This window comes from Symphalangus syndactylus, chromosome 1, assembly GCF_028878055.3.
Source record: "Symphalangus syndactylus isolate Jambi chromosome 1, NHGRI_mSymSyn1-v2.1_pri, whole genome shotgun sequence".
In the NCBI taxonomy this organism is placed as follows: domain Eukaryota; kingdom Metazoa; phylum Chordata; class Mammalia; order Primates; family Hylobatidae; genus Symphalangus; species Symphalangus syndactylus.
This window is the reverse complement of record NC_072423.2, coordinates 60,155,553-60,179,729: the sequence shown is the minus strand read 5'-3', so window position 1 is coordinate 60,179,729 and position 24,177 is coordinate 60,155,553. Positions and strand designations below refer to the sequence as shown.

The 24,177-nt window shown below is 45.1% G+C and overlaps 1 protein-coding gene across 4 annotated transcripts in view; it reads right to left on the bottom strand.

Moving 5' to 3' along the window:
• Positions 1-7,430: 7,430 nt before the first annotated feature.
• Positions 7,431-24,177, bottom strand: part of KCTD1 (potassium channel tetramerization domain containing 1) — a 207,547-nt gene continuing 190,800 nt past the window's right edge. For all 4 annotated transcript variants that reach the window (XM_055235491.2, XM_055235510.2, XM_055235501.2 and 1 more), the window contains exons 4-5: positions 12,071-12,376; positions 7,431-8,352 (exon numbers count right to left, since the gene is read on the bottom strand). In XM_055235491.2, the coding sequence (XP_055091466.1) occupies positions 8,194-8,352; positions 12,071-12,376 (465 nt within the window). In that variant the 3' untranslated portion in view covers positions 7,431-8,193. The remainder of the gene's footprint in view (positions 8,353-12,070; positions 12,377-24,177) is intronic.

Below are 24,177 nucleotides of genomic sequence, written 5' to 3'. Positions count from 1 at the left end.
CCTCAGGGCTGGCTACCCCACCCAAGCTCTGGGAGAGATCTGCCTGCAGCACAGGTGACAGGAAAGCCATCGATGGTTGAGATCTCCCAGGGAGAGTAGAGGAGACTGAGAAAAGCAGTGACATGCAAGAAAAAGACATTCACACCTGGGGTGAGAATTTGAGAAGTAAGTGGCCTGGTGGCCTTGCATTGTCTGTGGCTCTTCCATGGGCCCTGTGAAAGGCCACCTCAATGCAGGCCTGCAGCCCTGTCAGTGTCCAGGCAAGTCATTCCCCTTGTATGCTTTTAATATCTACACGAAGGCTTCTAGTGGTTGTGCAGAAGTCATCTCCATCTATCACTTGACTAACTTTGGAAGAAAAGTGGGGAGTGGATGGTGGAGGAGGGGTGTTATTGCAGACTGGACAGAGGCAGGAAGCTATTGGAAGGAAGAATTTGGGGTGTGTGTGTAGTTTTTCTCCCATTCCTTTCCTACCTAGAGGAAAATAACTCTGATTTTGATATTATAATGGCAGTAGGGAAAAGATTATACAGGTCAATATTCTGTTTTATAAACACGTCTACCATGCTTAAACTAAGAGCTATAACTGAATTATTTTCATGAATATGCATTCTACTTAGAATTTCAAATTTTCTGGTATTTATGTATTTAAGAGACCAAACATTTAAGAATATGACTTATAGAAGAACAACATCTTAAATAATTTTAAAAATTTTCAAATAAAGAGCGATAATGGATTCAAATTTAAATTTTAGGGGCACATAAGCCATCTGTCTCCCACCATTGCCCCTTCCCAAGCCAGTTTCCCATCACTGCTGATTAACTTAAAAACGCAGCTGTGTCAGATTGCTCAAGTTGCAGACCTTTAGATGATCCTGTAAGGCCTCCTCAAACTGGATTTAACCAACTGATCTTGCTTCTTTTCCAATGAGTGTGATCCTCTATGACAATGATTTGATCTTCAGCTTTTGGGACAGGCTTTCCGAGTCAAGTTCCAAAGTTTGAATGGAACGCACAATACATGTTTCTGTGGCTTTTTTAGTCCTGATCAACAGCATAATTTAATACTTGTACTATCTGTTCCCTTTTCTGACAAGCACAATCTGATAAACAGATTGTGAGGAGCAGTGCAGCACTGTGTGATTCACACTGGGAATGAGGGGAAAAGGAGAGACGGAGAGAGAATGAACCTGGAGTCACATGAAATGCAGTCAGATTGAGCTCTCTGACGCGAACGTTTTAGTACCTGCAAGGGAGCTTTGTGGTCAGTGGTTAGGGTTATCGATTTACATTCCCCTTCAAATGCGGAAGTTTTGAAATCATTAAGTTTCAAAGAAACTCACCTAGACTAAAATACAAGGGAAAAGACGAACCTATACACCTACAGTAGGCTATTGTTACAGGTGGTAGATGCTATGGTAATTACTTCCTGTACTGGTTTCTGTTCACTTAAGCCTCTGACAGCTTTTTAAGAGGAGATATAAGAATTCTGTAGCTGGTGGGCTGTTTCCACAGGATTGGGCAGTTTTCTGCCTAATTAGGAAAGGATGAAGACCCTTGGATTAAATGTCACTTAAGTACTTCCTTGCAACGCCCCCAACACACATCCCCTACCTCCTCCATTAACTCCATTTGGAAGTATTCAGTCTGAACTTCAAAAGAGTAGCAGATGCCAACTATTGTTTACATCAGTGAACTCATAAAAAGGCACATCACAAAAGCACACTCAGAAGATCCTTATTTACTGTTCTTAGGCTACGCTGGGGAGCACAATGACGTTACCCAGTGTTTTTAATACTTGTCTGAAGTCACTGTATTGGGCATTATTAAAATATGGAGTCCCAGTCTCTTCACTTACAAAGTGGAATTCAGGCTGGGCATGCTGGCTTATGCCTGTAATCTCAGCACTTTGGGGGGCCATGGTGGGCAGATCATATGAGGTCAGAAGTTCGAGACCAGCCTGGCCAACATGGCAAAAACCCGTCTAAAAATACAAAAAAATTAGCTGGGCGTGGTGGTGGGTGCTTGTAATCCCAGCTACTCAGGAGGCTGAGGCAGGAGACTCACTTGAACCCAGGAGACGGAGGTTGCAGTGAGCTGAGATTGCACCACTGCACTCCAGCCTGGGTGACAGAGTGAGATTCCATCTCAAAAAAAAAAGTGGAATTCAGAAATCTATGGGGAGATGGGGTGGAGGGGTGGTGGTGGGCTGGAATTATAACTTAAAAAAATGCCTTTTGTGTGTCTTAAGAACAGGCAAGTTGGAAATCACTGATAGAACCCATGATCAACTTTTATGGAAAAGAGCTGCCTGACAGTGACAAAGTCAGACACAATGCATATTCTCAGGGTTTTAGTCCTATATATGAATATTAGTCGGTCACAAATGTTATTAGTAATTCCTACCAGTAGATTCCTACTAATAGTTACTGCAATGACATTTTTGTCTAGTGTCTTACAATGGGGCACACTGCAGCTGCCAATAATAGCAAGCTCATTTTTTGCATGGGTTGGAAAAGGAGAAAGAGTTGAGTTCAAAGTATTATTCAGACCTGGTGTATGTGTATGTGAATAAGTGTTGTTCTTTGTGATCAGAAGATATTATCAAATCAAACTAAAAATTTGCATCAAATTTTCATTTTTTATAAAGTATGTCCTCGATCAACTTAGTTTTTGTGATCTCACATGCAATCCCACCCAAATGGAATTTTTCTAGAGTGTCTAAAATTGTTTTATTTCATAACTCTCAGAGTTGCAAACTCCTAGTCTGCAGATGTCTTGTTTGGGCTGTACATTTGACAAAAAAATTAGTTAGCTCCAATATTTACACATCTAGAGATTTCACACAAAAGTCTGGATTCCCAGGTTTTCTAGAAAAATGAGATGTTTGCCGGGCGCGATGGCTCACGCCTGTAATCCCAGCACTTTGGGAGGCCGAGGCGGGTGGATCACGAGTTCAGGAGATCGAGACCACGGTGAAACCCCGTCTCTACTAAAAATACAAAAAATTAGCCGGGCGCGGTGGCGGGCGCCTGTAGTCCCAGCTGCTCGGAGAGGCTGAGGCAGGAGAATGGCGTGAACCTGGGAGGCGGAGCTTGCAGTGAGCCGAGATTGCGCCACTGCACTCCAGCCTGGGCGACAGAGCGAGACTCTGTCTCAAAAAAAAAAAAAAAAAAAAAAAGAAAAATGAGATGTTTAAGTACAAGGACGCTGTTCTCCTATAGCTGCAACCTACTGTGGTTGAGTAGGGGCTGCTCCTTCGAATGCTCCAGTGTGGCTATCTCTTACTGATTCATGTAACTTGCCCAGCCCTTGGAGACATCTGAGTTTGGTGCCCTAACACTAACGTGATGTCTTATTTTTTCATACATCTTTATGTCATCAGCTCTTAGCCTGCTTCATTCATCATGAATGGATGAATGGGGAAAACAGCCACTTAACTGCCCCTCCCACCAACAGACTGTTCCCAGACAGTCAAGGCTGCAGACTCCCTAAGTGAGTATCTGCCCACCTTCTGTGATTCTCCAGTGGTTCCTAAATAAAGTCCAAATCCTTGTCTGGCAGTCAAGATCAGCTCCCCTCTCACACTCCCAAAATCCAGTTCCACCTTCCTTTTCTAGCCCGTGCTTCCCTCGTCCCACACCATGTGCTGACCCTGCCTTGTGCTTCTCCAGCTCAGAGCCTCTGCCCCACGCCCAAATACTCCTTCCTTGCAAAGCCTACCCATCTTTCAAGCGCCACCTCCCCAAAGGATGGTTTTTCTAATTTCCCAGACTAGATATGATCCCATATGATTGGGCATTTCTAGAATCCTTGGTTTGTAAATATGAAATGACACATATTCCATTGTGCCTTGGACAGTAGTTAGGTATGCACATACCTTAATTCACCTTTAGATGTGCAGAGAGCCCCACTCCTCTCACTCCCCAGAAACCCACAGCAGAAACCATGTCATGGTCGCGCTAGTATCAGCAAAGCCAAGTGCCCAACATACTGAAGAAGATGGTCAAAATACTTAACTACAGGAGTGCGTTTCCGTTATAAGGAGAAACTGCTATTAACTAATAATCTACTCCTTCCTCCTATTGCAACATAAAAACTTACTTTTTCTTAAATAGTTGTTATGTGTCCTCTTTATAAAACTTAATCAAACATTAGCCTTTATCATATCCTTTATTTGATGTCTTAGGATCTTAGTTACTTTAACCAAGAAATAGGGATGGATAATACAACCTCCAGTGTGGTCATAAGGGTTGAATGAGTTAACAGGTAAAGTGCTCAGTACGGGTCTGGCACACAGCAAACACTAAATGGATGACTATTATTATTATAGAGAAACTCATCTAATATTTGGAACCAGTTTATAAGTGGCTTGCCTTATTCTAGTTTTCTAAAATACTTCTTAGAAAAGAGCAGGTCAAATAGTGTAGCTTGTCTGCCCTAGACTAAAGAAATATATTTTGCTAAAAAAAAAAAAAAAAAAAAAAAGATTATTTCAACTATCAAAGATTCAGGCAACAATGGCTTTTTTTGAGACAGTCTTGCTCTGTCGCCTGGGCTGGAGTGCAGTGGCGTGATCTCGGCTCACTGCAACCTCCACCTCCTGGGTTCAAGTGATTCTCCTGCCTCAGCCTCTCAAGTAGCTGGGACTACAGGCATGTGCCACCACGCCCAGCTAATTTGTGTATTTTTAGTAGAGACGGGGTTTCACCCTGTTGGTCAGGATGGTCTTGATCTCTTGACCTCATGATCCACCCACCTCGGCCTCCCAAAGTGCTGGGATTACAGGCGTGAGCCACCGCGCATGGCCAACAGTGGCTTTTTAAAAAGCAAACTTTTATAGCTACCAAGGCAATGATTGATTCAGGAAAGGATTACCAATGGATGTTAAAACCATTAGGTGAGAGTGTGTTGAGAAACAGGATATTTATAGTCTCATAGCGTCATCCCACAGGTAATCATTAATTACAAAAAGAAAAAGCTACCTTTACACTGGATAATTTGGTGAATGTTACTTCAACCAAGAGGCCAAAACTGCCATTACTAATATGGGTCAAACTGAGTCTTGTGATATGATGCACTGAGGACATGATATCACCTATGTAGTATTCTTGAAACCAAAAAACCTGACTCTACCAGTGAGGGACAAATCAGACAAATCCAAATTGTGCAACAATCTACAAAACAGTTGACCTAGACTCTTCCAGTAAGTCAATGTCATGGAAAGACACCCCCAACCTCCAAAAAAAAAAGGAAGGGGTGGGGGTATTATTAATAAATGCAATGCATAATCCTTGATCAGATCCTCTAGGTGAAAAGCACAGCTATAAACATCCTTTTGGGGACACTGGCGAAGTTGGAATATGAACTTTACATTGAATCATAAAAAATAGTGAAAAATAAGATTGCGATTCATTCACGCCTGTAATCCCAGCACTTTGGGGGGCCGACAGGGGTGGATCACTTGAGGTCAGGAGTTCAAGATCAGCCTGGCCAACATAGCAAAACCCGTCTCTACCAAAAAAAAAAAAAAATAATAATAATAATAATTAGCTGAGTGTGGTGGCACATGCCTGTAGTCCCAGCTATTTGGGAGGCTGAGGTGGGAGAATCACTTGAACCCAGGAGGTGGAGGTTGTAGTGAGCCAAGATTGTGCCACTGCACTCCAGCCTAGGTGACAAAGTGAGACCCTGTCTCAAAAAAAAAAAAAAGAAAAAGAAAAAAGTGGTGATTCAATTATATTTTGACATTTTGATTGACCTACTCTTTCCTACAGTATTTTGGTATCTGGGAATCTACATGTTTCAAGACCTAAAAAGGTGAACATTACAAGTGAAATGTTTGCTCCATTGAACTGGATCAGAGTTTTTGTAGAAACAATGTGCAATGGGATGCAGTCATATAAATGGACCGAAGAACTTAGAAAAGAACAAAGTGGATGCCAGTAGCCAATGCACACCATTCTGTGCAGTATTTGGTTGGGACAATGCTAACTGCACATAGGCAGTCCTGGGTAAACATTAACTGATGACAATAACCAGCAGAGTCCCAAAGTGAGGCCCTTGCATTATTGATTTGAGGAAATTCTGCCTAATGAGAATGGATTGCTAGTAAATCATAGACCAATTTTATTCTCCTTTCAGTAAGACATGGATGACTGAGCAGCTGGTGGGAGCAGCCCTGTCTGTCCCCATCTGAGAGAGTGGTGTATTAGTCTCAAATAGGGAAATTACGCAGCAATGTGGAAGCCTGGCTAGCCGTCATTAAAGTAATTCAGTGTTTGGGCCGCCTGTGTTTCAGGCAGTGATAGGAGCCATTAACAGCTCACTTTTAGTTTCAGAAGCCAGGGATATTTTCATTACTAGTGTCCTCAGGCATACACTTTTTAATTTAAAAAAAGAAAGTAAGTTCAGGATGGAAATAACCCATCACCACAGGAATATCTCTGCACCAGAAACACATTCTAGTTTACCTGTCAATCTTACCAGCATGCCAGATTCATTTTGAGTGTCTGGAATGAGGAAGAGGAGGGAAGAAAGGTGGGTGTAGGGCTGATGGAGGAATCGGTCACTAATACCTTGGAAAAGCTGAGGACTTCATTCTGAAGTGCTGTTGAAATCTCAGGTTTTTTACTTCTCTGGCTAATAATAAAATGATAGTTCTGGCTCTGAGATGTTCCCTACTTCTTCCAAAGCCATAATGCCCTACTTTTAAGATGCTTTGGACGGGTGTTATGGTAGACTGAAGTTGGTCACAAGTGCTTTGTTACTTTCCCCAACAGGAGGTTCTTATTTCCCCCTCCTTGAGTCTGGGCTGGCCGTGTGGCTGTTCAACCAACAGAAAGCAGCAGAAGTGAACTGTGCAGTCCGGGGCCCAGGCTTTTAGAGAACTGTGGCTTTCTCTGCCTCCTTCTTGGAATCCACTTACCATGCTGAGAGAGGCCCAAGCCACATAGAGGCCAACAGCTAAGTAAGTATTTGCAGCCATCTGGGTGAGCCATCTAGGACATTCCACGCCAATCAGACTCCTGGATTGGAGCAGTGGAGCAGATAGATATGGAGCAGACACAGCCCAGTGAAGGTTAGTATCATAGGCCAGAACAAAATGTTTTAAGCCATTAAATTTTGGTGTGACTTGCTCTGCAGCCAGAGATAACTGAAACTGAAATAGGTGCAACCGAAAAGTCCGTAAGAAGGAAGATTTACCTTGCTAACCAACGCAGAATAACAAAGCACAGGAAATAACATTTGCTGAGTTGGAAAACAACTGTCTGGAACAGGTGATGACATCCTTAGCCTTTAGTAGGTTTTGACTTCAAAACTGACCCCGGCTTTCAAGCCTCTTTTTGATGCTTAACATGGACAATTTCAAAAAGAAAAAATTTCACTTTAATCCAGCCTCACCCCCACATGTGTGTTTCACACAGACCTTATTTTTTAAACAGAGTTTATTGTATTTAATACATTATAAAATTTGAAAAATTGTAGGAAAGCAGCAGACTTGAACTGGAGCAATTCTAACAAGGAATAATTCTGGCCCCTTGGCAAAACTGATCAGTTTTAAAACAAAGTAAAGTTCACATCATCTGTGAGGTGGACAAAAAAGTGTGACTTCTGTACAAACTACATTTAAAATTTCATGTCTAACATCTTTGCAATGTGCTCATGAGGGTTTTTCTGAAGTCCTGCCTGGTCCCTGCCTAAAGAGAGACGTGGAACCTCCATATACAAACAAACGATTCAAGGTGTTTTGTTTGTTTTGTTTTTTTAAAAAAAAAGGAAAAAGAAAGACAAAGGAAAAAGAAATATGGATGGCTGTTGGCAATGGAAACTGTAAGGAGACTGTGTCCTCACCACTCATGGCTTGTTTATTGGTCAGAGGCCTCGGGAGGCCCAGGACACTTCACGGCCATCACAGCACCAACTGTGGCTATCACCTTTTTTTTTCTTTTTTGCATTTCCTACCTTTTGACATATATATATATATTTATATATTTTTTACACCTTGAGGATATCACTATTCCAATTGTTCCCATATGAATACAGGTGTGGTCTCTATTGGATATAAATGTGTCTTTTATTCAATTTTAGGTCCAGGACTTGGTTTGCTGTCCCAACTGCACATAAATGTCCCTTTTTCGTTTGAGTTATTGGTTGTGTGTGTCTTCCTTTTTGCATAAGAAATATGTCCGTTTAGTCCAGAGGCTCTTGCTTTATCCGGATGACGGAGGGTACGCGGGGCGTCCGCCTCAGTTCCCGCCGAAGGACGTATTCGCTGAACTGGGACGAGTCCACTCCTCCCCCACAGGAGCCCACGATTTCAAATCCTCTTTGCTGCAACCTCTCGAGGACCTGCGAGGGAACAAGACAAGCATCCAGTTAGGGGTGAGGTAAGTCCTATGGCTACATAAAGACCCCAAAGTTTGAGATTATGCGCACTCTGGTTCATCTCATCCAGCACCCATGTCCCTGTGAGCTGCTCCTCTCAAAGGAAGACCCTGGATTAACGGGCAGGAGAGAGGAAGCAAGCATTTCTAATGCCTAAAATGTGCTTTTACATGCTTGCTTTACACACACCAGCTACAACACTCAGTGGTGTTCAGCCCATTTTACAGATGAGAAAACTGAGGTTCATGGCTAGTCAGTGATGGGACTGGGTTTCCAACTCAGGTCTGTTTGGCCTCAAATCTCCTGTTTTTGTATATGCAATGCTGCCCTCTCTGTCAAAAATGAGGGTTCACATTTCAAAGCTCATTTATCACTAAAATACATCCTATGAGATGATAAAGAATCTGGAAAGGACAGTGATGGCAGAGTTTACTTAGCCAGTGATTCATTTGTACTCTCAACTCTGCCTTTGTTCGAGTTTCCTAATACTGAGTTAATATATATGTTTTGGCCTGGAAGATTGATGTAATTTCAGTAGCAGAACAAAGGGATTACTGAAGACACTAGAGAATTATCTACAGGTTTTCAAGTTTGTAGCATTTGAAACAGATTTATTGCCCTGCATGCATTCAAGGAGACAAGAATCAGCACAATGATTACATATTAGAAAATGTATGAAAAATAATAAAGATATTCTAAACTTCTTATACAAATGTAAGCCATAGAATCTGTTCCTTAATTTTGAAATCAAATACCTAATGCCAGCAAGATTCCTGGGTTTGGCACTACATGTCTGACAATCTTAAATGCAGGCAACAGTACCTGTGACTCTCAGATAGACACAAATACAGGAAACTGATCTGGAGCATTCTGTTTCTTTAGGAATCCAACAAATATTAGACTTGCAAATGTTTCCTGCCCGAGTTCTGAATATAATTAAATTACTTCCACACCACCTTAAAGGCAAAGTGATTCAATCATAACTTACTTAAAAAAAACCAAAAAACAAAAAAACACCCACCTCAAAAAAACTTTTATTGGAATGAAGTGAAATGTAGTCAATGTAAAGTGGATCCTTACTTTTTAAAAAAGTATTATTTTTTAGTTGCCTACTTCAATATAGAATATAGTCTGCTATGTTGCAAAACAGCTTACTAGATGAGATTGGAAAGCAAGAGAGTATGTTTTCTAAAAATTCAAACCTCAAGTGCTGGCAAATTAAAAAAACACACACAAGTCCTTATGAGAACAAAATTAACATTCTACCCAGCAGTGCTCTATTTCTGTAGGTAAATTCACAATGCATATGCATACCTGTCAGCATAAGGACAGGAAGAAAACAATCCCTAAATTCAAAATCAAGATGTGCTTTGGTGGCAGGTAAATACAAAGACGAAGAACAGCTCCCTCCATGGATTCCCCAGCAGAGGCAGGAATGCAGCCCTCAGCAAGAGGCACCCTAGCTTGCTTGGCCAAACCAGCACCCTGGAAAGGATTCCTTGCTGTGATTAGGAGAGGAAATCCAAAGGGGAGGAAGCCATGAACAGCAGAGAACCTAACCGTGATGTCCATTTTTCTTTGAGTCTTAAGGTCACTAAATGCTAACAGGAGGAAATCTGTAAGCTCTTCTTTGGAGTCCGATAGGCATCATGTGATAATTATTCAGTGTGATCCAGTGTTACCTTGGATGTGGTCAAAAGCTTATTTCAATGTAATGCAAACAGCTGATGGAGCCATTACTTTGGAAACAACAACACGTTCACAGCAAAGTTCCTTAAACAGTGATCATATAACAACTTAGTGAGGTATCGGGTGTTGTAAGCCTTATCCCAGAGTCTCTGCGTGCCTATAGGCTGGTGCCTATTTCTTGGTCGGTGGAGCAGGACGCAAGGATAGGTCATGGCTGTATCATACGACCACGTTAATCCAGATGAAAATTTCCACATCTGATGTGGGAAACTGTCAAGCATATGAATTGATGATCGTTATTCACTGGCCCGAGGGTGTGGCCGAGGCCTTCCTGTCCTGGCTCTGAATGGTTCTGCCCCTCTGTCTGCTCCAGTGGCAGCCAGGGCAGGCTGTTGTGTGGAAGGGGACAGGCTTTCGGGCTTTAAAGAGGCTTAAACTGCTGAGGCCGTCTCAGGAACGCTGTGCAGGGCCATGCGGGAGCGCCACACACCTCCAGGGGGCGCTCTCCGCACAGGTGAGAACGCGAATCTCGTCCTCCGGAACCCTGCGACCCAGCAGCCACCCCGCCGCCTGGGAGCATGTGCCTTCCGCTAGCATGCTTAGGGAACATTTTCTGCCAGTTTTCTGCTCTTCTGTTCTCAGACATCTGTTCATATATTTAAAGAGTTATAAATAGTAGTGGAACAATCCTCAAGAGGCAGCACAGAAGAGTGGGTGCTTCTAGTCTCTGTGCTTTGGGAAGGGTTCTGCTGACTACTGAACAAAGTCATGGGCTCATTCCAGTTAGAAAGAGGGAAAAAACTAGAACCCTCACTCCATTGACTTCAAACGGTTTTGTGTCACACGGAGCTGGAATCGAGACCCAGGTGCGCCTCTGCCTTCCCATCAGCAAGACAGACAGGATTAACATAACAGTGCTTACCTGTTAGGGTTGTAAGAAGACAACACATGTTCAGGCCATGGCCCAGGGTAGGGCAGAAAGTCGGTGCTCAGCACACGTTAGCCTCTGAGTCCTCAATTCCACCCCCACATCTCCGGCTCCCCTACACTTCTCCATCTCAGGAAATGGCAGTTCTACTCACCCAGTTCCTCTGTCAAAAATCTTAGTCATCCCGGGTTTATGTCTCACAACCCACAGCCATCGTCAGAAAACCTTATTAGCTCTACCCTCCAGACACACACAACTGGACACTTCTCAACTGCTTGAACCACAGCTTGCTGCCTGGTCTCCTTGTTTCTCCTATTCTCTAGCTGCTGTCGCAATGTTCACGTTAAAATACGAGTTCTGTCAGTTCTCCCTTCTGCTCAAAACCCTCCAATGGCTTTCCATTTGGCTCACATACACAAACGAACCAAAACCGAAAGATGCCAAAATAAACAATCCTAGGGCACTTGCCACCTCCTAACGAGGCTCTCCGTGATCTGTCCCTGATTTTCCCGGGCCTCCTGTCTGGGTACTCTCTCTCCCTGAGTCACTTTCTTCAAGCCAAAATGGCTTTCCTGATAGTCCTCAGTATGCCAGCATACTCTACCCCAGAAATCCACTTACCACCTCCTGGGCAATATATTTATGCTGACTGTTTGTCTCCCACTCCCCTCCCATAATGCAGTTCCATGAACACAGAGCTGTCCATCAACACGATTCTGTCTGTTTGTCTCACTATGTTGCCCAGGCTGAACCTGAACTCCTGGGCTCAAGTGATCCTCCTGCCTTAGCCTCTGGAGTGGCTGGGACTACAGGCGTGTGCTACCGTGCCCAGCTGTTGTGTTCTATATCTGTCTCTTCTGTATCTCCAGTGCTCATCCCAGCACCTGGCACAATCACAAGACTTAGGGAATGACTGCTGTAGAGGGTGATAATTCACCTACCCAACAGAAGTGTCACTGAGTGAGTTTCTCAGCTCTTTGGAGAAAAGGCACCATGTGAGGGCAAGGTTAAGTGACAACAGTAAGAGTGACATTTGATGCCACACAGTGTGTAACAATGCTATACCTGGACTGAGTTGAGGTGACAGTAGCCATTTAGTGGAAACCTGATGACGTGCGTTGAGTCGTGATTCCAGCCTGCATTGACAGAGTTACACATCACGTCGCCGATCTCTGGAAATACTTCTTCTATCAAGGATTTGTCACCGCTTAGCGTGATCCTTTCTCCGAGGTCTGGGGCCACACGCACGACGAGGCACTCACAGGGCCTTGAAAAGCGACCAGTTTCTCTATCCTGCTTCCATCTTTCCATCTCCAACAACATGGGCTGAAGCTGAAAATATTTTGCCTCTTCATATAACAAAGTGTAGTCCTGGAAAAAAAAAAGGTATTTCACAGTGCAAACTGCAAACATAAAGTACTAAACATGTCCACATCTAAGAGGTGATTTTTTCCACTTCTTGTTATGTCAATAATCAAATCTGCATGTGCGTTTTTCACTTACGACATGTTTGTAGAGGCTCAGTTTGCATTCATTCATCCATTCATTCATTCAGGGAAGATAAAAGGAGCCGAGTAGATTAGGGCTGGTCAGGTCTCTTCCAAGTGCTTTACATGATTTAAATCCTGTAACCCTCGCCATTGCCCAGTGAATTAGGAACCATTATTATTCCCATTTTGCAGATTAGAAAACTGAGATGTGAAAGGATTCACCCAAGACTTGTTTCTTTTAGTAGAAAAAATGTCTCTGGGTATTTCAAGTTTGATTGTGTCGGTGAGAACCCAATTTCTATCCTCTTGGATGGAACGCATACATTGACCAAGGGGAGGCACAACCTTGCCAATGGGTACCCTTCATCAGAAGCTCCGGGTCACTTCTGGTGGCCACAGGAGGGTGTGGGACAGAGATATGAGGCTAGAGACAGGAGGGGATGGGCACCTGGAGGGCAGGCATGTGGCTTTTACTTGAACTTGGGTGTTGATTTGTGATGGTTTGGGGGAGGCCGGTGGAGATCTGGAAGGCTAGTGTGCTGTCCTGTGCCACCTGTTGGAGCTGCCATCATAGAGTCAGCGACATAAACAACATTAGGCCTCGACTCCTGAAAGATGTGCAATAAGGAAAACCTGTCCATTTCTGCATTTCTGAAAGCATGAACACCTGGTCTTTTGGCATGGTTTCCTTTCCTCCAGCCTTAAAATAATCTGTTGAGTTGAAACAGAAATCTAACAAAACGGTATTAAAACACACACATAAGCCACTGAATGGGAAGACAAAAGAGAATGAGGGGGAGGCAGCAACTCAGGAACAATGTTAACAAGCAGGTCAATGTTATGGCTAAACGTAGCTATGGCCACAATCATTTCTGGGTGTAAGATAAGTGGATACTTGTCTAGACATGTTGACTGAGAACATTTTAATCAGCTGACACAGGCATTTGTGCCTTCCGTCCATGGGCAAGAGCTGGCAGGGGATGCCCGGTGCCTGCATGGCAGCCAATGTTGCAAATATGTGGTCCGAGTGCCTCAAAGAGGCCCCTGATGTCCAGATGGGCTAGAGCATGAGAAGCAGAAGACGACCATGGGATAATTATTTTTATTTTGCACTTTGCTCTTTTTCTTGCAAATCAAGCAATAGCAGCAGCAGCAGTAGTGGCATTATTCAACACTTCCAGAGAAAACAGCATGGAGAGATGAGAGCACTTGGGGGTCCTGAGCTGGGTAATCCGCTTTCCATATAAAGAAACTCGGATCCGGTAGAAGATGCTGATGACGACACTCATCTCAGTGGAATGGGCTGCTGCTTTATTCTGTCCTTTTCCTGGCAACCCCCTTACCACAGGAGTCTTGGTTCCCTGCAGGAAAGGAGCCCATTGCTCTGAAAATCTTCCTTGCACATGTTCTACCTGCTTAGCCTCCCGACCCGGAGGAGATACTGTTTTGCTTTAAGGAGCTGAAAACTAGGCTGAGGTGTGGCCACTTTTAAGACAGGGCAGAACCGGGGCCCCTAGCCCAGCCTGAGGGGTAGGAGTGGGGACGCCTCTGCAGGTTCCTCCTGATTCTACCTGGGATTCCCCACTTCGGGGCTTTGTCATCTTGGCATCATACCAACTGTAAGATACTGACCTAAATACTTATTTACCAAGAGGACAGCTCTCAAGGAGATTTTAAAACAGCAATGAGAGTTACACAAGCAAGAGAAGCGAGAACTTACGCTATTGCTTTTTATTTTCTTGTGAGATTTAATTACAAAATTTAGCACAAGGAAGGATCTAGACTCCAGTGAAAATATCACTTATCGGCTGGGCGTGGTGGTTCACACCTGTAATCCCAGCACTTTGGGAGGCCGAGGCAGGTGGATTATCTGAGGTCAGGAGTCTGAGACCAGCCTGGCCAACATGACGAAACCCCGTCTCTACTAAAAGTACACAAAATTAGCTGGGCATGGTGGCGGACAAAGCCCTGATCTCCCAATGTGTCCAAAGTGAATGAAGTGAATGAAACTAACAGGACTTGGGGTTAGAAGTCTTCCCCACGCTGACCCTGAGTTCTCACCATCTTTTCTTCCTTCTAGGTTCACAAGCCACTTGTTTAATAATCCACTCTGAGGTCTGGCCCTGGATGGGCAGTGAGACTCACAACACAATGTTGCTCCAATTCATTGTTACCCACTCTTGGAAAAGTCGAGAAACACTGGCCCTTTTCAGATTTTTGGCTCTGCTCAGTGACCACTCTGGGATCCTGCTAGGGTTTATTAAAGCGAGAGTCAGAAGCACTCTATGAAGGTCGTGTTGCCCCTGGGCTGGAGTCTTATGGGCCTAGCCTTGAACTGCTTTAAGCCACCAGGTGTTCTTTTACTCTCTCTTGATCATCCTGGCTCCATTTTTTCCTTTACTATGCTGTTCTATCTGGTCTCCAGAGTAGAGCCACTGCTATGTCATGGGGAGCAGATGACAGAGAACAGCCGAGCGCTCATGCTTCTCTCTGGTGACTGCTCACCATGCTGCCTTGCCTCTAAGCACTGGCTGGACAGAGAACTGAAATGGTCCTTCTTGCTGCATTACCATTTTCTGCACACGGTGAAGTGCACGTTGGCCATTCATTTTCTTGGCAGGCTCCTTTGTGTCTGTCTTTCTATCCTGCCTAACACCAGCTTACAGTCTCAGCTCATCAGAAATGAACCTGCAAAGCAGAGTCAGTCCCATTGGCTGCTGTCTTTAGAAACCTCCTTTCCTTCCTTAAATGGGATCATGTAACTTTACTCTCTGAGTACCATGGTTTTTAAAGTTTAGTGTGTTTCTGTTAGGTTCTCTGGGCTTGTGCTTATTTCCTTCAGGCCTCTGAATTTTCCGAAATCTTTCCTTAAGCCTTTGTTCTAATCTGGCAATGTCCTTTCTGGGGCTTTTACAAACTTGAGATGACTGGTCTCTTGTTTCCAAGGTTCTTGGTGGAAACAGGCAGGGGTTTATGGGGCAGCAGCAGGTTCAGCACCTGTTTTTCTGAAGGAAATGAATTCACCACATCCACTTTTCCTCCCTTCTGAGCAATGAGCTTTCAGCAAAGCCACTCAAGAGTGTGCTAGGTGCTATCACTCTTCTGCCCTGTCCTATATCCATTTTATCTTCTCTGATTAAGAAGCACCATCTGGCCAGGCACAGTGGCCCACACCTGTAATTCCAGCACTTTGGAAGGTGGAGGCAGGAGGATTACTTGAGGCCAGGAGTTCAAGACCAGCCTGGGCAACATAGGGAGTCCCTGTTTCTACAAAAAGTAAAAATATTAGCTGGGTGTGGTGGCCCGGGCCTGTGGTCCCAGCTAAGTTGAGGCTGCAGTGAGCTGTGTTTGCATCACTGCACTCCAGCCTAGGAGACCGAGAAAGACCCATCTCAAAAAAAAAAAAAAAAAAAAAAAAAAAGGCACCATCCATATTTCTTGCTTAGCCCCATATACAGTTAAAGGGAAACCAGTTACTCACAGACCTATTATCATGTTTAAATCTTTCAAAATCTTAGAATACTTTTTTTTTTTTGAGATGGAGTTTTGCTCTTATCATCCAGGCTGGAGTACAGTGGTGTGATCTCAGCTCACTGCAACCTCTGCCTCCTGGGTTCAAGCGATTCTCCATCCTCAGCCTTCCGAGTAGGTGGGATTACAGGTGCCCACCACTATGCCCGGCTAATTTTTGTATTTTTAGTAGAGACGGGGTTTCGCCACGTTGGCCAGGCTGGTCTCGAACTTCTGACCTCAGGTGATCCACCTGCCTCGGCCTCCTGAAATGCCGGGATTACAGGCGTGAGCCACCATGCCTGGCCTGAATACATATTTTTTAAATAATTTAAGATTTACAATAACTTTTTTGAGGCAGGAAGATCAAGATCTCATTTTACATATGAGCTTCCCTAAGATCCTGAGGACAGGTACGTGGGACAAGAAAACAGACATGGGTGGTGGACTCCAAAATGCAAACAGGCCAGGTTTTGAAACTTCTTTCTTGATTAAATAATGGGAATTCAGAAAACATCCTCCCTAGAGGGAGGAAAATGATATATTCAGTGTATTAGGTTCCTACTGCTGCTGTGAGAAATTACCACAAATTTGGTGGCTTAAAACAACACAAATTTATTCCCTTACAGTTCTCCAGGTCAGAAGTCGGCAATGGATCTCACTGGGCTTAAGTCATGGTGCCGGCAGGGATGCCTGCCTTCTGGAGGCTCTGGGGACAAATCCACTTCCTCATCTTTTCCAGCATCCAGAGGCTGCGAGAATTCCTTGGCCCATGGCCAGCAAGCCCATCACTTCTCTCATCCCATCTTCTCTAACCCCAGCCCTCCTGCCTCCCTCAAATAAGGACCTCTGTGATTATACAGGGCCCACCTGGATTATCCAGGCTAATCCCCCCATCTCAAGACCCTTAACTTAATCACATCTGCAAAGTCCCCTTTGCCATGTAAAGCATCCTATTCACAGATTCCGAGGACTGGGGTAAGCTTCCCCCTCACAGTCAATGGTTCTGCAAAACAGTTGAAAGGCTTATTTTCTGAATGTACCTGAGGCTTTACCCAGTAGCTGACAGGTCCTTACACTCAAAAGGCAACTTGACTATTCACCCATTTCATTTGAAAAACTATGTAGGTGCCAGATGCCATGGAAGGCACCGTGAGCACAAAAAGGATTTTTCTTTGAGGAATGGCTCCAATACCTCCCAGGATCTCTAGCTCTCCGCACCCCCAGGCACAGGGCAGTGGGATCCTGCTCTTGAGACCCTCGGCAGTGGGGTGTTCCCTAGCAGGCAGGGCACCTATATATCAGGGGTACCACCAGCAAAGCAGGGGTGCCAAGAAAATGAGAGGATTTTACCTTTTCCATTTCCAAAACAGCATCCAAGAAGTGATCATCATAAGAAAAGACAGATCTCTGCAGCACTTACTTTCCTTTGGTTTTAAAGATTTTGTTTTTCTTGTTGGGGACAGGAGGTTGGGGCAGTGGCCACTGCAGTTTTTTCAGTGTTTAGGGTACTAAAGCTCTTAATTGCCCTGGCTTGTAATACTCCTTTGGGCTGGAATAATTTTTTTTTTAATGGAGTTTCTCTCTCGTTGCCCAGGCTGGAGTGCAATGGCATGATCTCGGCTCACTGCAACCTCTGCCTCCCAGGTTCAAGAGATTCTCCTGCCTCAGCTTCCAGAGTAGCTGGGATTATAAGCGCTCGCCACCACGCCTGGCTAATTTTTGTATTTTTAGTAGAGATGGGGTTTCGCCATGTTGGCCAGGCTGGTCTTGAACTCCTGACCTCAGGTGATCTGCTCACCTCAGCCTCCCATAGTGCTGGGATTACAGGCGTGAGCCACCGTGCCCGGCCCATTCTTTCTTTTTTTTCAAAGCCTGGAGGGACTGGCCCACGTGCCCCTTTTCTCCTGCCACTACTTGATAGCTCTCACCAGGCGGTCCCCTCCCCATCCAGGGGCACTGACTCCCAGCTTCTCCCGACTACTCTTGCTTTCCTGGGTCAAAGATACCCAGACTAGGATTAGTCTTCATGGCTATTGAAAGAAATGGAAGCAGCAGCAGTGCCCCGTCTATGCCCTGCCACTGTCTCCACTCCCCATCTTACAGACAGAAGCACACACAGGTGACTGTGCCAGGGTGCTGACGGCGGGAAGGAAGGCAGGCCCACCAGCATTCTGAAACAACACCCTGGCTTGGCAAGTCACGAGGACGCCACACTACAGGAGCTAGGCCTGATGTCTAGGGCGTGCTGAGGGCGGGGGCCAGAGACACCATCGGAGATGGTGCCAGGGCTGGGGCTGGCTGCTCGCCTATCCTCCCAGTCCTACCTCTGGGAAAATATCCTTGGGAGGAGAAAAGAAGGCATGGGCAGTACTAGACAGCACCAGTCACCAGACCATGGATACAGCCTTGGTGGCGGCAGCTGAGGCCGTGGTCTGGGGCATGTCCTGAGTAGGCACTCCCGCAGGTACTGGTAAAGAAACTCCGGCGAGTGAGGGCCTATCCAGGTCGCCACTCTGCCTTCTCCGAGAAAGTTCTACCCGCAGGACTGAGGACCTAGAAGCAATGTATGTGTTGCCACAGCTGATTGGCTAATGGACAGGCATCGGAGCCAAGCTGAGCCAATCAGATGGTGTCTCTGTAGGACTAAGGGAGGGAAAAGAGGCCCTGGGCTTGCTGAGACTGGCACATGTTAATGGCAGCTCCTGCAATTTAAGTCCTCAGGGCGGTCCTGGTGTTTCCACCCCTGAGAGAAAGCTTCCACTAATTCTATGAGATGAACTAGTAAGCGCTTCCTGTCTAAATACTCCCTTTAACTTTTCCTTAAGCCGGACGACTGGTTCTCGAGCAGGAGTAATTTTGACACTAGAGGGCATTTAGCAATGTCTAATGTCAAGAGTGTCTGGAGACACTCTTGGTTGTTGCAACCGGGAAGGGGGTGCTACTGGAATTTGATGGGTAGGGAGGGATGCTGCTGAAAACCCTACATTGCACAGGACAGCCCCCACCACAGAGAACTGTTTGGCCCCAAATGTTACTTTGAGCTTGACAGAGATCTTTTTTATTGCAGCCTAAGGAGCATGCAGCTCACCTTGATCCAATGATCAGTTCATTCCTAGCATCGTTAATGGTGGCTCAACCACATGCCTTTGCTACTGTGACGTAGTAGGAAGCAAACAGCATCACTGTGATGTGTTCTCCCCAACATGTCTAACTTAAACCCATCATGTCTTTAGAGATGACTTCCAGTTTACAGGAAATTAGGGGATAGATTCATGAGCTAAACCACACATGACAAGGCAACCACACAAATCGAGATGGCAGGACATTTTGCAGGACAGCTGGCCCAGTCTCCAGCAAGTTGTAAAGGGCATTGTGGAGTCAAGCAGGGAAACTTGAATATAGTTGTGGAATTAGAGGATATAATTTTTTTTTTTTTTTGAAAATGGAAAGGTAAAGGTTATTGTCCAAAATAAGCACAGGAAAAGATCCAGAAAGCTACTCACTAATGTTTTAACATTGGCAATCTGAGTGGTGGGAACATACGGTATAGTTTTTTTTTTTTTTTTGGTTTGTCTATATTTTTAAATTTTCTACAATGTACATGTACTTCTATAATATTAAAACGTTATTAAAAATAAACAATAGAGGTTGGTTGTGGTGGTGGCTCACATCTGTAATCCCAGCACTTTGGGAGGCCAAGGCAGAAGGATTGCTTGAGCCCAGGAGTTTGAGATCAACCCATGGGCAGCATAGTGAGACCATCTCTACAAAAATTGAAAAATTAGCTGAGTGTGGTGGTGCATGCCTGCAGCCCCAGCTACTTCCGGGGTGCTGAGCAGGGACGACTGCTTGAACCTGGGAGGCTGAGACTGCAGTGAGCTATGATTGCACCACTGCATTCCAGCCTGGGTGACAGCACAAGACCCTGTCTCAAAAAAAATTTTTTAAGGCCGGGCACAATGGCTCATGCCTATTATCCCAGTACTTTGGGAGGCCGAGGTGGGTGGATCACCTGAGGTCAGAAGTTCAAGATCAGCCTACCAATATGGTGAAAACCCGTCTCTACTAAAAATACAAAAGTTAGCTGGGCATGGTGGCGGGTGCCTGTAATCCCAGCTACTTGGGAGGCTGAGACAGGAGAATCACTTGAACCCAGGAGGCGGAGGTTGCAGTGAGCTGAGATTGTACCATTGCACTCCAGCCTGGGTGACAGAGTGAGACTCTGTCTCAAAAAAAAAAAAATTAATTAATTAAAAAAAATACCCAATAGACTTTTGAACACATCCAGGGCTAGGTAAGTTGGGAGCTGCCTGCCAGCAAATTTATCTATGTCTAGGAATGGTGGACATTCATACAGACAGACCATGAAAGATGTGAGCAACATGGGGGACACTTACCAAAGATGATGTTAAAGATAAAAGGCTACAGAGAGAGAGAGAGAAAGAGAATTGTATGGTTCTCCATAAAAAATGGGGCTGAAGCTCTAGACTCTTGGTGTGCTGAGAGTTGTAACCACATGTGTGCGTGTGTGCATATGCATGCGTACACGTTCACATGCAGGGCATAAAACAACGAGAAAATCAGTAAAATTGGAGGGAGGGGAAAATTAAGGGAAGAGGGACAGTCATATCCATAATAAAACACTGCAGAAAAAGTTCTGCAATCACTTATGCAGAGAACAGATCTCAACAGCTTTCCATGGAAGCCAGGACACAAGCAACTGCCACTTAAATGGTGTTCTGAAATATGAAATTATCTCAAAGATGAAATGGGTATCCAGCTCGGACAGCACATTTGTGGAATGAGCTTTTAGGGGTGGAGGATCTTGTGACTTCGGGATTGAATGCACTTGCTCACCCAGTCTTAAATGGCTAGGGAAAGAAGCAGGTAATCAATAAACATTCTCCCTAGCAAACTTAGTGAAAGAGATTCTCTCCTCATGCAAAAAACCATGTCCTGGCTGGGCGTGGTGGCTCACACCTATAATCCCAGCACTTTGGGAGGCTGAGGTGGGCGGATCACTTGAGGTCAGGAGTTTGAGGCCAGCCTGGCCAACATGGTGAAACCCCGTCTGTACTAAAAATATAAAAATTAGCTGGGCGTGGTGGCACGTGCCTGTAGTCCAGCTACTTGGGAGGCTGAGGAAAGAGAACTGCTTGAACCCAGGAGGCAGAGGTTGCAGTGAGCCGAGATTGCGCCACTGCACTCCAGCCTGGGCAACAGAGCAAGACTTTGTCTCAAAGAAACCAAAAAACCCCAAAAACCATGTCCCTCCCAGGTTCAAGAGAAAACTCTGACCAGGAAGAAAGCACCAATAGTACTGCTTGGGACGCACAGACTGAAAGCTCCTATGTGTACCTGTATTTGTGACTCCTGTAAACTGCACTGCTCCTGCTGATGCAATTCCATCACCAGCCACCAGAGCGGAAGGACCCCTTCGGCTTCTGCTGCCCCTCCCAGGTTCCAGAACACCCTGTACTGTCATTTACAGCCTGTCACCCAGAGGTTCTGTGGGAAATGTTTTAAAGCCCTGGGATACGTGAGTTTCATTTGACATGCTTTTGTTTTTTTTTCCTCAAGCGTGGGTTACAGCTAAATCCTTAGCCAATTAAAGGGTGTGTTTGGTACTTAGAATTGATAAATAGCAGGTCTTTAAGAGCTCTGGAGTCCTCAGGAAGCATGCAAAAGGGGCAGAGAAGCAGCTGTGCCGATCCTAGGCAGGTGGGTGGGTGAGTCCTTAAGGAAACTGGCCACAGTTGAACTCCGTGTGGAAGTTTTTCCCTCCCCAGCACCTAACCTGAATGCTCTTGGAGGAAAAATAATGCCTGCTATGTAGGTTTATGTGCTAAGGGTTAAACCAAAGTACATGCCTAAAATACCTGGCTCAGTTTCTGGAACATACTGCAACTAAAAATGCACGGCTACTATCATTTCCAACTGTAATTCCCAATATATTCTTTTGTGATTCCCTGCAGCCTGAATCCTTTTTAATAATGAGAATTATAAATTAATATTATTCTGATAAGCAGCACACAATGATGATATTACATACACGTTTTGTATTTTCTACTCGGTCCTATATAATTTTGAAAGGAAGTGCATTGCCTACTCATATTTAGAGTGTGGCTTCCCGCATCTCTTTTAACCCTTTTCTGTTGTATTTCAGTGAATTAATACTAAGCATCGATTATGTGCCCAACACAAAAATGTCCTCTGGAAAAACATAAAAATGTCCCTGCCTGGAGAATCGCTTGAACCTGGGAGGCAGAGGTTGCAGTGAGCCAAGATCGCGCCACTGCCCATCTCAAAAAAAAAAAAAAAAAAAAAGGCCCTGCCTGCAAGAACCTTATAATGCAGCAAGGAAGTGAAGATATATACACAAAATATCCAGAGTCCAAACATCAGGAAGTAGATCAGCAGGTTTCAGATGAACTGGTGGGAACAAGAGCCTAGTTTGAATGTGAGCGTCACTCCATTTATCTATTTACCCATCCATGCATTCATTCACTCACACCACAAATATTTACATGCTTAATATGTGGCAGGTGCTGAGCGTGTGGGACAGATGCTGCTGGCTAGCTTCCCCAACAGCTATTTCAACCTCTTTCCCTTGCCTATTTCTCTTACTACAGAGGCTAAAAATAAGCAAAGAAAAAAAAAAATCCCTTTCTCAGCCACCAATGGCAGGGTCCATTCTGGCCAATGAGCCACAAAGGGAAAGTCTTCTGTGGGATCGTCTGACAAGGACAGAGTCTTGTGAGTTGAAAAGCTGTCTGTCCCTTTATCCTGCCTTGACTGAGGATGTGACGCCTGGAATGATGATGCCTGGTGCCGTGATGCAGTCACCATATGATCTTGAGGTGACAGGCATGAGGCCAGAATGTCAACACCGAGGATGGCAAAACAGAAAGACAGAAAGCCTCCTGGTCCTCAATAACATTGCTGGGCAGATACCTCTGCCAACAACCACAGGCCTCTGACTTCTCACGTGAGAAAAACAAATCTCCAATAGTGTAAGCCGCTGTTAATTGGCTATTCCCACTCTCGTAGCTGGAAGCATCCCTACCTCACAGCTGCGCAGATGGTGCTGCACAGTGAGTGATAGATGCACTGAGTGTGACCACAGAGAGTCAGGGGTACAGGTGAGCCTAAGCTACACTAGGCCCAGGCAGGTTTACTGGGGGATGTGGTGAAAAAGATGAGTCCTGAATTCCAGTAAAGGCTAGGGGAATGGCTGCATAGGTGCACAGAGGGGCAGTTGTCAGGGGGCAAGAGGAAGGTGTGTCTGAGGGACCAAGAGAAGTCCTGTAGGGACATGTGGAGGGCGAGAGTGGGTGAGGTGGGCAGGGGCCAGAGCTTTCTGGGACTTGTGGGCTCTGACAGGGATGTGGTGCTTTGCTCTGTGAGACAGAGGAATGAATGGAAGAAGCCGTGGCTGCTCATTTCTGCTTGACCCTCTGACTCTGGGAGGACGTGCACGTCTCCAGGAGAATGCCTTGAAGACACAACAGAGCCGAGCATACGGCCCCCCCAGGTCTCCTGCCTGAGTCACTACATTCCTTAAGAGATACATGACCCTAGTCCTTGCCTTTTCTTCCATATGAGATAAAGTCTGACAGGTTGGTGATGACGCTTCTGTAATCTATAACACGCTGTACTCTTATACCCAAAGCTTGATGTATTCTGCTTGTAGCGTCTGAGCAAGTGTGATGTGATTTTCCATGTACTGAACCTCCACCGCCTGTATAACAAGCTGCGGGCTGAAATCCTGTGTGGGACCTCAGTAAGACTTCTGAGTAAAACTAACTTTAATTCTTGAAAAGCTTGGTTTATCTTCTTCATTCGACTGTTTCAGGAACAAGAGAAGGTCCCTGCAGAATTTGAAGCAGGAGCAACTCATGATACAGTACCCTTTTTAAAAAGGGCCACTGCACTCCAGCCTGGGGACAGGGCCGGACTCTGTCCAAAAAAAAAAAAAAAAGGGTCACATGGTCAGGGATGGGGTAGGATGGTGGCAGGGAGAGAGAGAGGGGTGGGTGTAACTGTCAAATGACTAAAGGAGGGATCCTTGTGGTGATGGAACTGTTTGGAACCTTGACTGTATCAGTGTCAATATCCTGGTTGTGATCCTAGTATTTTGCAAGATGTTATTACTGGGGGGAACTGGGT